We start from the raw sequence: 16,052 nt of genomic DNA, 5'->3' as shown, positions 1-16,052 counted from the left end.
TTGTACTATCAATTATTACCGATTGAATTTTAACCCTAAAAAATGTGAAATGGTATAAATTGATGAGAGTTTATTTGTTAAAAAACCTCTTTAACTGGACATGTTTCACTAACATGTCAAAGGTCTGACTGTGGTGCGTTCATTGTACTTTACAAAGTCGGACAAAGGGCTTTCGACCAAAGTTACATGAAATTAGATATGGACAAAAGTTTAAAAACTGTTTATGTTTATTTCCTATTCAAATAAAATGTCTGCTTTACAAAGCGTTGTAGCGTTTATTCAATATGGAAAGGTTATTTTCTTATAGAAATAAATCATATAAAAACTGGGATTTCTAATACTAATAGTTTTATTTATTTATTTATTGTATTCATGTGTTCTTTCCTGTTTTGTTCTGTTTCACAGCCGGTGATTCTTTAGAGGAAAATGTTCTATATTACACTGATTAATATTTTATTCATAAAAACAAATGCGAGAGTATAGCAGTCATAACACATAACAATTTAGCAACTTCCAAAAGCACAAATATGAAGTTTACAAGCCAACTAAAAGTACTTTCAAAGGCCTAAATGAATCGTTGCTTAAAAAAGGCCTTGAAAAATAAATGCTGTAACTGTTATTAAAAAATAAACAACAATCCTTAAACAGGAGCATTTCCCCACAATAACTCCTTTATAATCCAAATGAAGTGCATTTTGGAAAGAGAAAGAAGTAAAAAAAAAACAAAAACAAAAAAAAAAAAACAACAGCAACAAAAAATAAAAAAAATCTAATTTTCCTGAGTATCAGTAATATTTTTGCTTCGAAAAAAAAATTAAAAATAGCTGATTACTGCCCCCTAGTGTTAGAAGTATGATAGGACCGTTTTCTGTTGAAAAACAGAACTTGCCCAGGCAAAGTCCCGACACCCAATGACAACAATAGACTTTTTTGGGTGCTGATCTATAAGTTTAGACCTTTCCTGTGCAGGTTCAGAGAGGTTTACTACTGGTATGGAGGTCCAAACCTACCAAAATTTAAAAAAATACATGAATAAAATAATAAAAGTTAAATAAAATAAAAACAGAACAAAAACAAAAATATATTTATATGTAGAAAATACATTAAATTAACACAAGTACAAATTTAAATAAAACTTTTGCTTAACCATCTATATATTTTTTTTTATTATTTAACAATGTATTTATATTTGTATTTAGAATGTTCAATTTTTTTTACTGGATAGTGTGCAGTCTAATTACACTATTACGCATTCATCATGATAATATACAAGTTCCAGATATCAGGGTCGTCAGAGAACTAATAATAATAAAAAGTTATATATATATATATATATTTTTTTTTTTTACATTATATTATAATATATATTGTATTATATAATCACAATGATATGTTTACAAAATGGTTTTCTAATTTAAATTAACAATGAAGGTGATGACAATTGATACGTCGTTACAGAAAGTAGTTTAATGTAGTTTAAACTTCTGTTCCGTAACATGTATAATGGTCTTACTTCTTCCTGTAGGAGGCGCTGTTTCTCAGTAATCCGCTGAGAGGTCAGTACTATCAAACAAACTGAGACTTGACCAAACATGACACGGACTCTGCGCAGACTGAAGGATTTCCAACAATGCTACTTCTCGTTATTTGATGTTGCTCCACAGCTGTTAGTGAGACATTTTTACACTCAGATGTTCACTGCGAACAAAGGCAAGCTGCAGCTCAAGCGTGTTGCTCGTCACCTGCTTTGTTTGTCAACGTTAGCACAGCAACATTAGCACAGCTTAGCGTCTACCGTCGATATGCTTCAGTTTGTCATCGTTTTTGGTATATGGTGCGTTGTTGTGAAAGCTGACTAACACGGTCTTCTAACTGCTAAAGCTTGACTTTACCGGCGTTTAATTCTTTTGTTAATATGTTTGCCTCGAGACTGTTTATGTAACTCTCGCGAGAGTTGTTGAGACTGGTGAAATAAGCTAATTTGTTTTTTTTATATATATATATTCTGGAAATATGAACAACACTGGATTTTGACGAAAAAGATCCTATAAAGTAAAAATGGATTTAATAAGGAGATTTAGTATGGAAAGTAGGTAAATTTGTCTCTATGCAGTTTACGTAACTTTCGCGAGAATTGTTGTTAAGTTTAAATAAGGATGTTACAAATTGCATTAAGTAAGCTTTTAACTCGTGATTGTTGTGTGAAACAAGCTTTTAACTTCTGATTGTGATTTATTTACCTTTGTTGTTGTTAGTTTCTTCTTTTTTTTTTTTTTTTTTTTTACTTGTGTGTAATTGTTTTAGAACTGTAAAGTGTCTGCGTTTTGAAAAGCGCTTATAAATGAATTTAAAAATATATTATTAATGATAATAATTCATATAACGTGTAACCAAGCGTTGTAATCGGAAACTACATATTTAATTCACGGTGATTGGCCTGTTGGATACTTATTTCTGTTATTACGAGTGAATGTAAAACTATAGTCTTTGTCGTTATTGAGTTATTTAAGCGTGTGTTCCGTGACACTGTTTTGAATTTTAATGTCATATCTCATTTTAGCGGTATTTGGCAAACATTTGAGTAGGAAGTGACGCATTAGTGACGGAAGTGACGGGGTCGTTCATAGATATTTAAAACTGTGCCGCCAAGAATTTGAAACAGAAGCGGTAAAATACAGCGACCGGTCCTGCTTTTGCTTGTTAAATTAGCTATTTTCTCTTGTAGTTTGCGTTAAAAACTTTTGTCGGTGTTTGTGCAAACATGCCCGTCCTGAACGTTGCAGATGTTTCTTCAATTTCTCCATCAAAGAAGGCAAGAATCGATTCAGCAGCTGCTGTAGCAGACAGAACCGTCCTCAGGTTTGCTAAACTTTCTGAACATGCCACGACCCCAACCAGAGGATCAGCCAAAGCAGCTGGATATGACCTCTACAGGTTAGTCCATCTCTCTAATAGTTTACCTTAATGTGCATTGTGCATATATGGCTGCATTGATTTAATTTTAATATTTACCATATGCTCTTCCCTTACATTGCTGACTGAAACAGTGCATATGACTACATCATTGGGCCCATGGATAAGGCTATAGTGAAGACTGACATTCAGATTGCTGTTCCACATGGTTGCTATGGACGAGTGGGTGAGTGAACTACTTATTGATTAACTGCTATTAGGGTGTGCATTGCCATGAATCTGACAATAGGATATGATTCACGATTTGCATGTCACGATATCATATCAATAATTACAAAATAGTATGAAATACAATTTATTTAATGCTTGTTTTTTTTTAACTTGTGAGAACAAATAGATTGTAACTAATTCAAGTAGCATTATCAAAAACAAGTGGTATGTTTATCATCTGCAACAGATCCTGATTCTGTTAAATTCTTAAAAAAAAAATAAAAAAAAAATTAACAAATCTATAAAAGTGTCCCCAGAATGTTTTATATATATATATATAAAAAAAAAAAGTGCAATCAACTTCCAAGCTAAAATGCATTGAGGAGTTTAACAAGGTCTGATGTGATTCACTGACACCTAGTGGCCGCTAGGTTACGTGCTATGCATATGTTAGCACAACTAAATGTGTATTTTTTTTTTGTTCAAGAACATGATTAAAAAAATAAATTTGGACATTTATTGGATCGATACGATTATCGCACAGTGAAATATCGCAGTATATCACCAAATTGATTTTTTTCTTACACCCTTACAATGCATGGAGGTTAATTTTTATTTGTTAAATATACCTGTCGCCTGAACTCAAAGCGTGCTTTCCCTGTCGTCTAATTCATCCTTTTATTTTATTTCCTCAGCACCGAGATCTGGACTTGCAGCAAAGCACTTTATTGATGTTGGAGGTAAGTTAAGCTGTTCTGAGCCTCTCAGCGTACATTATAGTATCATTAGGAGTGTCCCGCTTCTGATAGGATATCAATATTTGTGCCGTGGGCAACACAAATTAAACATACTTTTTGTCATGTCTAATGTTAGAAAAGGCTTGATCAAGTGATTTTACTCAAAATCAATGGACTCATTTATAATCAATAGGTTTCATACATTTTAATCTTAAACATAAGAATATTCTAGTTGTATAAAAAACCCCAAGTAAATCAATTAGAAGAGCCTGAAATGTAACCTCCATATATTTTTAATGCTGGCTGATTTAATTAGATTTTTTTTTTCCTTGTGATATCAATATCTGATGGGGACACCCTGAAATATAAATGAGCCAAACAGTCCTATATTAATTCTGCCTCTTCTCTTCAGCTGGTGTTGTAGATGAAGACTACAGAGGAAACGTGGGTGTGGTGATGTTCAACTTCAACAAAGAGTCCTTTGAAGGTAATTTTCTTTAGTGACAGATATTACACACACCAAGTAATCAATCAGATGTAGAATTACTGCCACAATAAAAGGAACAGGACAGTGTATACAATTTGGTAAAGATTTAGTGCAAATACTGTAGACAGGTGTAACTTCAAGCTTATTTTAAGGATTTTTAATTAAAATGTTCTTTTAAAATGACAGTATTGGACCATGACATGAAAAAACATGGACAAGAGATTACAGCTGGTGTTTCCTAACGCTTCTTAACAAATGTCACATTAAAGTCGTGTGGAACTGACACTACATCAAAGCTGTGACGACAGCTTTTTAAATATTTGACTTTTATTTATTTTGTCCCCTACCAGTGAAAAAAGGTGACAGAGTTGCCCAGTTGGTGTGTGAGAGGATTTGCTACCCAGAATTGATGGAGGAGGAGGTAAACCCAAACCAGAAACTTTACATTTATGACTGTATTGTACATTAATTTAGAGAAGCCTTTGAGCCTGTGCATTGATATTCCTGTATTTAATTACATCTCAACATGGGTTAGTTTGACAAAAATAGTTCTTTAAATAGCATTTTTTTTTTTTTTTTTTAATGAAACATTTGCAGAAGTGAGTGGGGCTTGTAGGCTACTTTGTGCATGTTAATGGAATCAACTTGTCTTACCTTTCAACCTTTGTTTTCAGACTCTTGATGAGACGGCTCGAGGCTCCGGTGGTTTTGGATCAACTGGTCAAAACTGAAAACTGTTAAATAATAAAATTTATTTTTTTGTACTTTTGAGTCGACTGTCTTTTTTGACATTTTGAAGCCATCCATTAGTCCACAAGGGGGCAGTGCAAGACAATGTTTCTATAAAATAGATTTCATGAACATAAGACACACATTTCCTGATTAAAAAAACACCAATGCACATACTTAAACCAAAAAAATGTGTTTTATTGTGAATTTACAACTAAACCTTCACTGATGTGAACAGAGAACTGACTGATCTGTGGCAATTCAGCACTGATTGAACTTGTGAGAGAATTGTGTGGCCACAATAAGGCCTCAGTGCATAATCATGAAGGCCCAGGTTTGGCAAACATCCATGTTCAGTGTGTGTGTGTACACACACACAGTTTACGCAGGAAGTAGTTGGTCATTATAAGCACCATTATAACCCCTTTTATTTCAGGGGTGTCCTCTAGTTTACAAATGCTCCATATATTAAAAGTGGCATTGATTATTACAGTATAAACACAATTTACATGTAGCAAAGAGGAGAGCAGACGAGCTATGAAGCTGTAAAGAAAAAAAGGTGATGGATGGTATTTAAACTACTGAGTTTTTGACAGCAGTACAGTGCATTCAAGAGTCTATGTGGACGTGTAGCTAGCACCAGTAAATATTCAATCATTTTTTTAGTCAGTAGGAAGAATGAAGTAGCGTAGCCTTAAATATGCAGTAAGAGTCATTCAAGCTCAGACATGGCTAAATCCTATCAGTCCAAAGTCAATTCCTTTCCTCGCCAAACAATTCTCATACAATTTCTATTAAATTAAAATCAAGGAGAAAGAAGAATTTGACTTCCATGTATTTGTTTGTACAGTATTTTATCAAATGAGGAGGAAAAGAATTAGCATCAGACTTTTGGGACTTGTACAAACAAAATCTTCAATAACACCCAGCTTTTTAGGGGCTTCCTGCAGTCCGCGTGCCCTTCGACGTAGCATCTGATTCCACATATCATACAACAATAAATCCAATATCTATTCATTAACGGTGCTTTGAACGCAGCTGGAGTCAAGTGTTTCACTACCTCACCTCCAGGCTTCTATTTCCCACAGAAAATTGTATCTATGATATGTAGAATCGTCTTTGGTGATCAAATGACTCCTCCCACCCCCACCCCGTGTCTCTTTGGTGGCGAGCCCCTCTCTTTGAGGAGGACGTAGAAGTTGCCGACTACTACTGACCCAGAGTCGGGAGTGTTTGGCCCCTCTGGGAAAGTGAGGCTGACGCTGGATGAGCAGCTGCTGGCAACATCTGCCTCTCTTTAGTCTGGTGATGGTTAATGGAGGCTAATCTGCACCCTCATCTTCAGTATGTCTCCCAGCTGTCCCATGAGGTAGTCTTTATCGTGCCGGTCCTCCAGCTCGGCCAGCTCCTTCCTTCTGAACAGGGGCATGCTGCTGATGTGCAGGTGGTACTCCCCGGGCAGGAGGAGGAGCTTCTTCTTGCTCAGGTGCAGGTAGCTGACGCCGTCTCTTTGGTTGATTCTGAAGAAGCCTTGGTCGTTCCCGTGGTCGATGCTGTAGCGCACGTGGTCGCTGAGCGTGGACAGGGCCGGGGTGAACTGCAGGATGTGGTCGCGGTTGCTGAGGTCGCTGATGTTCAGGTGGACGTGCAGCGTGTCATCGATGTCCACACTGGCCAGGCTGACATTGTCTTCTGTCAGCTGCAAGGAGGAAGTGGTTTGGAAACCCATTAAACACATTAAGAGCTTTGTATTTATGGTAAAATTTAGGCTGTGTTCAAAATTGCATATTAACATTCTACACACTACTAGGGCTGAGCAATTTGGACCACATTTATGAACAAACAGCTGCACAATATGTGCTACTTTTGTCTTTTTTTTCCTCTAAGGGACAGCACGTGTGAGTGAGCTCTGTAGTGTGGCTTGTTTAGGGGAAGGTCTGGGTTAGGACGCACTTAGTAATGCATCTAACAGCTTCTCATGTTGTTATGAGAAGTAGCAAAAGCAGCGACCCCTAAAAAAAGTATTTTAATACAAAATAAAATCTAAAATACATATAAATATGTTACAGGTGAAACTGTAATTTTCTATATTACCAAAATAGAAAACAAGACGTATCTTGAATCTCAATATATTGCCCAGCCGTACACATTCAATGAGTATATACTGTCTACTATATACTATAAGATTCAAAGAATATTAAAAAAAACTATAATAAAAAAATAAATAATGCAATTTAACAGAAAGAACCATATTTAACATTTGGTCACTTACTGTATTTCTCGCAGAAATCAATAAAATAATAAATAAGTAAACAGCCACTGGCTGATATTCCACAACCAACTAAAAACAATACGATTCAAAGAAAAAGAAAAACTTCTCAATCTCTTCTCTTATCACAGTCATCAGCACTTATTGAGAAGGTGGTAAATATATTCATTCCAGGTCACAAAATGAACCACTGGCCAGCAACTGCATATGAAAATGAGCTGTTTTAGACCTTTCCCATTGATGAATTAATAAATAAATAAACAAAATGCTCATTTGTGTGTGACATAATTGCCTAAATTAGGACAACTAATGTGGAGGCCAAGAACTTCCTGTGGCCCTGAACACAACAAGTTCATTCACTAAATTATAATCTAACCTAAACGCAAGAGTGGACATGGGCTCATCTGTAAACAGTCGCATTTACGAGTTCAATAAACTGGAAGAAATATAAATTCTGATGTAGCTGGTTATGAGTCCACATAAACAGGACTAAATCATAACATAACCACTAGAGCAAACATGGGCTCATCTGTGAACGGTCGCATTTACAGACCTTGTAGTCACTGTTAGTTTACCAATAAACAGGAAGAGATTTGTCACCTTTACAATAAGTGCTGACTCGGCCACTGGGAGTGAGGCCCAAGGCCAATGCAGGCTGACTTGATAATACTGTATCATGTTTTTCTGCAGTCAGTGCCTTCTCCTCGTCCTTCTCTCTCTTCCTGTTTCAGGTGTCTTGAAGCTGATAATGGCAGTTCCTGATCTGTGGTTCACGGCTCAACTAGTCTGAGACACTCTGATGTTCTATCTCTCTATCCTGTTCTATTGGTCCTTCTGTCCACTAACCCCAACCAGTCGACGCAGATGGCTGCCACCTCTGAACCTGGTTCTGCTGGAGATTTTTTTTCAATCCATTCTCTTTACTGATGTTATTCTTTACCTTCATTTTGTTCCCAGCCCAATCCTTCATTGCTGAAAAGTAAAAACCACTCTGAAGCCCCTGTTTAATCACTGTGACAGGTAAATGTTAACACATTACTACGAATGGAGGATAAAAACCGCCTCACGTTCTTGTGGTTCCATCTAAAATAACCTTGGAGCACAGATTACCTGCATGTCTTCCTCCTGTGTGGAGTTGGTGCTTCTGCGTTTGCGCCCCTTTTTAGGATATCCGTTAATCTTGCATTCATAGCAGGCTTCGTGTGAGAGGGAGTTATCATCCACCTCCCCTGCCTGTGGCCCACTGGGCTCTCCACTGCTGAAGCCCATTCCTGTGACACAGTGACTGAGAGAAACAAATCCATCAGACTCACACACACACACACACACACACCTGAGACTGTTTTCCAACAACTGTTTACTGGCATACCCCTGCCCGGCGCGGAAGTATCCAGGAGGACATCCGCAGAGGTAACCCCCGTCGGTGTTTGAACAGCCAAACTTGCAGGGATTTTGGCTGGTGGAGCACTCGTTGACGTCTGAGCAGCCTCCGTTGGTCTGCTCGTAGTTGAAGCCAGTGGGGCAAAGGCAGCGGAAACTCCCCAGGGTGTTGTGGCACGACGCTCCCCCGCAGATCTGGCTGTTCAGACACTCGTTCTCATCTGGGTCATGGGAAGTGAAGGGGGAAGTAAACAAAGCACAGGGTCACTTAAGTTGGAGGACGCCAACAATACTGGGAAAGGATGCCAGATGAGATGTAACTACAGTATGCGCAGAGATATGAATTAAAAATAAAGATTCCAGGAGGGAAAAATGAGCCAAAATATGCAGCTCCTGACCTGGCCTCGGTACAGACAGGGCGGAGATATTTATATTCTGGAAGTGGCAGGAAAGAGGTGAAGGATTACCAAGAGCTCTGGCGTCTTATTGTACATTTTTAGCAACCGAGTCATCAGGAAGCTTCAAGAGAAACATTTTTCATTAGTATATGTTAAGGTTTTGTTTATTCAGACAAGGTTTTTTAAAAAATTTTCCTGAAAAACCTTAAAAAAAAAAAAAAAAAAAGACAGAATTAACTTGCTGGAATTACTTTTCATTAGTGATGCACTGAAATTCCGACTACCAAATCTCTCACCGAAAATATCAGACGGAAACAGGATGTTGTGATGCGGAAATGGGCCAACTTGTCTGTGTTTCAGTACATCTGAGCACTAAAGCATCTTCTGAGCAGAGTTGATGCAGCACTAAGGCACATCAGCAGCAGAATCTGGTTTCAGTCTGTGAGCACACGTTTCACAGAGATCCTCTTTACTACATCACAACGGTACTTGGTCTGCATTATAAAGATCATTACTTGGTTGGGATTAAACCAGTGCGCACAAGAAATGATGCACGACGCAATCAAAGCACACAGAGCGATGACTTACATGCACTTTGTGTTTTAATGAGAGAACATATTTAATTTGACTCTCTTCCAGCAGCTCAGTCATGTACAGTATTATTTAATGTATGAGTGGAGTGTATTGTTGGAATGTCAGTGCTAAATAAATATTTTTGTATTTCTAATGGATTTATTCTTTGAAGCATTATTATTATAATATTAACTTTTACAATTGCAATGTTTTAATATAAGTGAGGTTAGTCCACATTCAGAGCATAAATGCAATGAGGATTATTATTTGCATATTAATTTCTTTCGGTTTTTCAGTTTTCGACCTTTTCGGTTTATCCCTACTTTTCTTTTTTTTGTGATCAACTTTTTATTAGGCATATTTTGTTTAATGTTAGAAGGGCAGAGGAGAAAAATAAATAAAACATCTTTGTGAGGAATATGGAAAGATATGACAAGTATTAATAGAGAGAGAATGAAATAAAAATAAATACATAAATAAAAAATAATAATACAATAATAAATAAATATACATATCTATAGACAGTGTTGAGTAGCAACTGAACACGTGTATTCAGAATACGTATTTAAAACACATATTCCGGGCAACTGCATTCAGGTACAGTTACTCTTTCATTTGAGCGCATTCAGAATACAGTCACTTTCTTGATATCAAAGGAACACATCAAAGCACTCAGTCATCAAATTTCAGTTTCATAACCATAACATCAAAAAGGAAAAAAAAAAGGATCAATCAAGCCAGGAAAAAGTTTAGATCTGTCTTTCTGGGATGTGGGCATTTGCAAAGTGGTCTGACTCACCAACACACTGGTTCCACTGGTAGTGCTGGAGGTAGCCCTGAGGACAGCTGCACCTGTACCCACCCACCAGGTTCTGACAGCCGTGCTGACACCTGTGGCTCCCGTCGCACTCGTCCATGTCTGAAGGAGCAGCGTCACACGACAACGTCAGCGTCATGAACCTTATTTTTATTTATTTTATTTATTCAGTTCATTAGCAGAGCGATAAACACTTGGCGTCGCTCTGTTTTCAGACCTTCGCAGGTTTGACCGCTGTTGTCCAATGAGAATCCACGTTGGCAGTCACAGCTGAAACTCCCTGGAGTGTTCTGACAGACGCCGTTGGAGCCGCACATGTTGGGGTCACTCGCACACTCATTGTTGTCTGCACACAGAGGTACAAAGGTTCACATCAGAGTATGAGGAAACAATACAAAGACTAATTTGAACCATAATTAGAAAGGGCTGAGGGAATTGTTATATTTACTGTTTTACAGGAAAAAACAACCATTGTTAAAACAGTAGGTTTAAAAGTTAAGCTAATTTTCTTAATCAAATTAAAAAAAAATTAAATTAGGTCTACACTTAATTCTGGCTAATGGTTAGTTAAGTGGTAAGTGTCAGGGAAAGTTTTTTTTAACTAATGCAGTCTGGTGGCCAACCATTGTGAAGCTATAATTCCATACAATGATGTTTTAAGAGGAAGAACAAGTTCAATCCTGGATCATTATTTGTGATTTTTATGATTATTTTTTTTTTAGATTGATTTAAAGGGTTCCTGTATAGATTCCTGCAAACTCTATCAAAAGATTGATTATGCATTATTATTTATTCCAATAACAGGGAAATTCACTTGTTACAGACTATAATAAAAAGCAAAACATATGATAAGTACCAAGTTATTACACATATATATATATATATATATATATATATATACAATAAATATGTGGTAAATGGAGGTCTTGCATAGAATATTAGAATTAAACAATTACTGTATATATAGTATATCCAATATATATATATATATATATATATATATATATATATATATATATATATATATATATATATCACTCATTTACTGTATGTGATCCCTCCCTAATCATTAACTCATTTCCAGCCCATTCACATAATAAACCATTTTGGCTTCAATAGAAAAACCAATGTGGAACAGTGTCAATGGTATTCATTCACTGGTAACTGCTCTGCTTTCCTGAGTGAGAGGGACAGGCTTCAACAGGATAAGTGTGTATTAAAGATGATAGATGGATATCTTCCATCCCAGCAGCCACTGATAACCACACGTATTAAAACGATTTGGCTTTTCTGTGTCGATGCTCCGTGCTGGTGAACATGACTTGATGTGAGGTCATGGGAGTTGCTTTATGAGCTGGAAAAAGAGCTTGTGGTCGTCATAGCGATCCACTGCGATGTTCCATAACAAAGCATTGCAAAGCTACCATGACTACAAACCAGGGCGGCCTAATAAGATCAGTGTGATATCAGCCACAGTCCATTAGCAGTGAATGAGTTTGTAAAGGTGAGACACGAGGGTGCTTCAGCCGTCCATTATCAGCTTAGCTCAGCGATGCTAGAATGCATTACATTGTTTACATTCACCACAATGTTAGTTAGTGCAGTGGTTTTCAACCTTTTTTGAGCCAAGGTACATGTTTACTTGAAATTTTATACATAAGGCTGACATTACGCTGTCATTAGCATGAATGAGGTGTCATGAAGGCTGTCATTGAGTGTCATTCACTAAATTATGACAGCTTTGGAGCTATGTTGGCATTGTTTGGGTTGGGTGGAGGGATCTAGTGGGGTTAGGTAGGGTTAAGAATAGGGTAATGAAGGGTTAAGGTAACAAGCAACACTTAATGACAGCCTTCATGACACCTTATTCATGCTAATGACAGATAATGACACTGTAATGTTGACCTTCTTTTCATTGAAACAACCCAAGGCACACCACCAACCACAAATGTAAAAAAAATTAAACGTTGTAGCCTATAAAAACAATATACAATCATTCTTATCAAAGTGTCTAGACTAGGAATCAAATAAACACAAAAAAAGTGTTTTTAATAAGAATCAAATGAACGAAAACTAAATTTATTATGATTTTTTACATTTCTTTTTCTCAAAGAAAAAGTGCAATTAACAATATGCAATAATTCTTATCAAATTGTATTGAATAGAAATCAAACAAAAACTAAAAAAGTGTTTTTTCTCATGTTTCATATTTTGGGAGGTATGAAAGTAAGAAACATGAAATGTGATTAGAATGACAATTGAACTTTATTCTGTTAAATATTATTTTTGTTTTTTATAATGTATTTTTTATACATATTATATTGCTCCCGACCACAGCTACAGGTCTGCAGACATTACTTAATTAGCTTAAAAAAATGTTTTTTAGAAAAATTAGGTGAAATTTTATCATTTCCACAGCACAGTGGTTGAAAATACCTGATCTAGTATGTCTGGTTGAGTCAGAAATATATATTTAAAAAAATATGTCAACAAGTGATAAAGTGTTTGTGTGTGTGTGTGTGTGTTCATTTACCGATGCATGCAGTGTGATGTTGGGTGAAACCAGGAGGACATTTGCAGGTAAATCCACCGATGGTGTTCACACAGAGGAACTGACAGTTGTGCTGTTTGGTGGAGCACTCATCCAGATCTGGAAATAAATAATAAATATATAAACAGGACACAAGGCAATCTTTTACATTTAAGATAAATGACTTGTATCAAATCCCTGTCGACCTACTGTAATGGGAATGCTTTAAAAATCTAGTCCTTCTACAGTCATTGACCTATTAATGAACTGAGAATGAACCAGACACCGGAAACACATGAGGACAGTAAGGAAGGGGGGTGGGGGGTGGGGGGACCAAAGCTTGATTTGGATTTCAAAACAAGGCTGATAAACACAGACACAGACAGATGCATCGTGTCACCAGGACTGGGCTCAGGGTTCACGCTCATGAACAAGCATGTACACATGGACACACTATTCCAAATGAGGCGTCTCAGGATGGTGAGCAGACTTCTGGCTGAGGGCCAGCACCCTTTGCACTGCACGGCCTCTGACTTGGAAACCAAACTGTGCTCCAAAGAAACCAACTGATCGTAGAAAAGTAGTGTGTGTGTGTGTGTGTGTGTAGTTTATAAAATTAGATTTGTGTGCACAATTTTTACCAGCCAAAATATTTTTTCACCGGCCCACAAACGTTTTATAACCACAACCTTAACGAACACATTTCCAGGAAACACTAAATAGCTCACTGATTGTTTTTTAGTCAGGAACAAAATAAGTGAATGTTTCAGAAACAGTTGAAACCAGAGGTGAAAGTAATGGATTACAAGCACTCACGTTACTGTCATTTATGGGTACTTGTACTTTTTTGAGTATATTTCTAAATCAGTAATTGTATTTGTACTTAAGTATGTTTAAAAATAAGTAATTAGTTACATTTCAACACCAAACCAATACTGAGTAAATTATTATTTTTTTGTTTTCATATGTTCAACAATCATTTTGAAACTATAAAAAAATGAAATGATCAGACAACAATCAAATGCATCACATCATAGCCGACCAATCAGATTTGGTTATGAAGGCACATTGAACATAATCCATATGTTCTTAGTCTCTTTGATCAGGTTGTAGTTTCTACCTATTATGTTGTTACCCACATGGCACATTTACCACTTACACTTACAGTTCATAAATAAATGTATCTATAATTAAAGCCTGATCATTTTATTTTATTTTGAAATGAATTCATTGGTGTTATTTTATTTTTAAAAAAATAATTGTATATTTTGACAAACCTTTTATTTTATACAGATGCCTTTGTAGAAAATAAATGAAGTTCCAATTGTTCCAGATTTGGTCTCTTCCTTTTTATGTTTGTACATCAGATGTTTACTGTATGCAAGGGAACCGTGGTACATTTTTCTTCTTCTTCTGTGAATGATGATGAATAAACGGTGCAATTATACAGCAAAGTATGTTTGTGCCTCTTGTTCATTTCTATTGTTTATGTTTTTGTCACTGCTCTTATATTGAAATAAAGTTTTTTTTATATATCATCAGCTTATTGGAGGAGCCTGCCAATGGCGAGTTACCTATATTTTTTACTCGCCAAAACATAATTTTACCTGCATTTGGCGAGTGGTAGGTGCTAATTTTAAACCCTGTGTGCGTGTGCGTGCGTGTCACCTCTGCAGCTTTTGCCATTGTCCTGCAGGATGTATCCTCGGGGGCAGGAGCACTGGTAACCGCCCTCTGTGTTCTTACAGATGAAGTTACAAGGCTTTGGTGCCTGTATGCACTCGTCCACGTCTGCAGGAACCGAGTATGAGGGGGAGAAAAAAAAAACACAAAATGAGAAGGAGACAGCAGGCCATTGATTCTGCAGCCAAAAACTCCAAAAGGGGAGATGATGGGACAGACAGATGACATTTTTCAGAGGAGTGTGTGGACAGTCCACCCACATACTTTCAGCTCTTTACTAGGCGGCAGGAATGAGAAAATGAGAAAGGGAGGTCGGAAAGAGACTGTAAAGTGTAAACATTGGAGGTGAAGAGTCATCCTTACCCACACACTGTGTGCCGCTGATGTCAGTCGTGTATCCAGGTTTGCAGACACAGCTGTAGGAGCCCAGAGTGTTGATGCACTGACCGTTTCTGCACAGGTTCCCCATAACACGGCACTCATCGATATCTGGATCAAAATGACACATGAGCTGAATGCTGAGCTCATTCTACTAATGAAAGCGTTCCTTTTAATCATTTATAATCAGTGTATTAACATTATTTATGACTGTGAACTAGCAAAGCAGTTACAATGATCGCTTTGCAATGACTCCCTTTTAGTTTGGCAAAGCAACAACATTTGAACACTTTGCTCTCAGAGACAGTGTTCATTTTGATTTAGTTTAAGTCCAGTCTTGACTAAAATGCAAGATATTTTTAGATGTAATGTAGTCGTCAGCCAACGTTTAGCCAACTAAATGACATTAAAGAGCAACTAAATCCTCTTTCTCTCCTGATTGGATACCTTTCAAAATAGAAACACAGTTCCTACTGGATTTCATCCCATGTGAACATTATTGTTTTATTTTATTTAGCTAACAAAAACATTGATATAGTTGTTATTCACAGATAGTTTCACTTTTGTCAAAAAACGTAGTCAACAAAAACTAGGACGGATGTTTTTTGTCATTAAAATGAACACTGCTCAGAGATCATGTACCAATAGAGACGACTGGAGAAAATTTTCAGTGGTCAGAATTAAATAAAATTGAAATGTTTTTTGGATGGTTCCTGTTGAGTAAAACGCTACCTCTGCCATCTGTGGTGTAACCCGGTCCCAGGGGACACATTTTCTTGTACTGAGTGGTTCCAGGCAGTGGGCAGAGCTCACAGTTGGTGCCCCAACCTCTGCCTCCGTCGCAGCAACACTCGGACTTGGTCACCATGTTCCTGTTGCTGGAGGTCATCTGACACAACGTGGTCAAAACCTCAGTGAAGCAGAAGCCCTCTCTGTTATCTGAAGACA

At 36.9% G+C, this 16,052-nt stretch overlaps 2 protein-coding genes across 4 annotated transcripts in view; one reads left to right on the top strand and one right to left on the bottom strand.

The window, feature by feature from the left end:
* The first annotated feature begins 1,539 nt into the window (after nt 1–1,539).
* Nucleotides 1,540–5,111, top strand: dut (deoxyuridine triphosphatase). 2 transcript variants are annotated; one of them, XM_028443319.1, is made up of 7 exons: nt 1,540–1,666; nt 2,784–2,934; nt 3,048–3,139; nt 3,819–3,863; nt 4,273–4,347; nt 4,698–4,768; nt 5,022–5,111. In XM_028443319.1, exons 1-7 carry the CDS (start codon nt 1,651–1,653, stop codon nt 5,076–5,078), a joined length of 507 nt encoding a protein of 168 aa, XP_028299120.1. In that variant the 5' UTR covers nt 1,540–1,650; the 3' UTR covers nt 5,079–5,111. The 2 variants fall into 2 exon arrangements, with proteins under 2 accessions (XP_028299120.1, XP_028299119.1); XM_028443318.1 differs by having other exon boundaries at nt 1,546–1,710.
* A 142-nt stretch (nt 5,112–5,253) lies between these two features.
* fbn1 (fibrillin 1) overlaps nt 5,254–16,052 on the bottom strand; it is a 95,692-nt gene continuing 84,893 nt past the window's right edge. For both annotated transcript variants that reach the window (XM_028443317.1, XM_028443316.1), the window contains 9 exons: nt 15,837–16,043; nt 15,090–15,215; nt 14,712–14,834; nt 13,047–13,163; nt 10,731–10,859; nt 10,496–10,615; nt 8,715–8,946; nt 8,456–8,630; nt 5,254–6,775 (listed from right to left, as the gene is read on the bottom strand). In XM_028443317.1, coding sequence (XP_028299118.1) covers nt 6,389–6,775; nt 8,456–8,630; nt 8,715–8,946; nt 10,496–10,615; nt 10,731–10,859; nt 13,047–13,163; nt 14,712–14,834; nt 15,090–15,215; nt 15,837–16,043 — 1,616 coding nt within the window. In that variant the 3' untranslated portion in view covers nt 5,254–6,388. The remainder of the gene's footprint in view (nt 6,776–8,455; nt 8,631–8,714; nt 8,947–10,495; nt 10,616–10,730; nt 10,860–13,046; nt 13,164–14,711; nt 14,835–15,089; nt 15,216–15,836; nt 16,044–16,052) is intronic.

The sequence above is a fragment of the Gouania willdenowi genome, chromosome 3 (genome assembly GCF_900634775.1).
Source record: "Gouania willdenowi chromosome 3, fGouWil2.1, whole genome shotgun sequence".
In the NCBI taxonomy this organism is placed as follows: domain Eukaryota; kingdom Metazoa; phylum Chordata; class Actinopteri; order Blenniiformes; family Gobiesocidae; genus Gouania; species Gouania willdenowi.
The sequence above is the reverse complement of the archived record's forward strand: the minus strand, read 5'-3'. Positions and strand labels throughout refer to the sequence as shown.

Coding starts and splice junctions, on each gene's coding strand:
- dut (XM_028443318.1), top strand. CDS start 1,593: ATGACACGGACTCTGCGCAGACTGAAGGATTTCCAACAATGCTACTTC. Junction 1,711..2,783: donor GATGTTCACTGCGAACAAAG/GCAAGCTGCAGC, acceptor TGAACGTTGCAG/ATGTTTCTTCAATTTCTCCA. Junction 2,935..3,047: donor GCTGGATATGACCTCTACAG/GTTAGTCCATCT, acceptor TGACTGAAACAG/TGCATATGACTACATCATTG.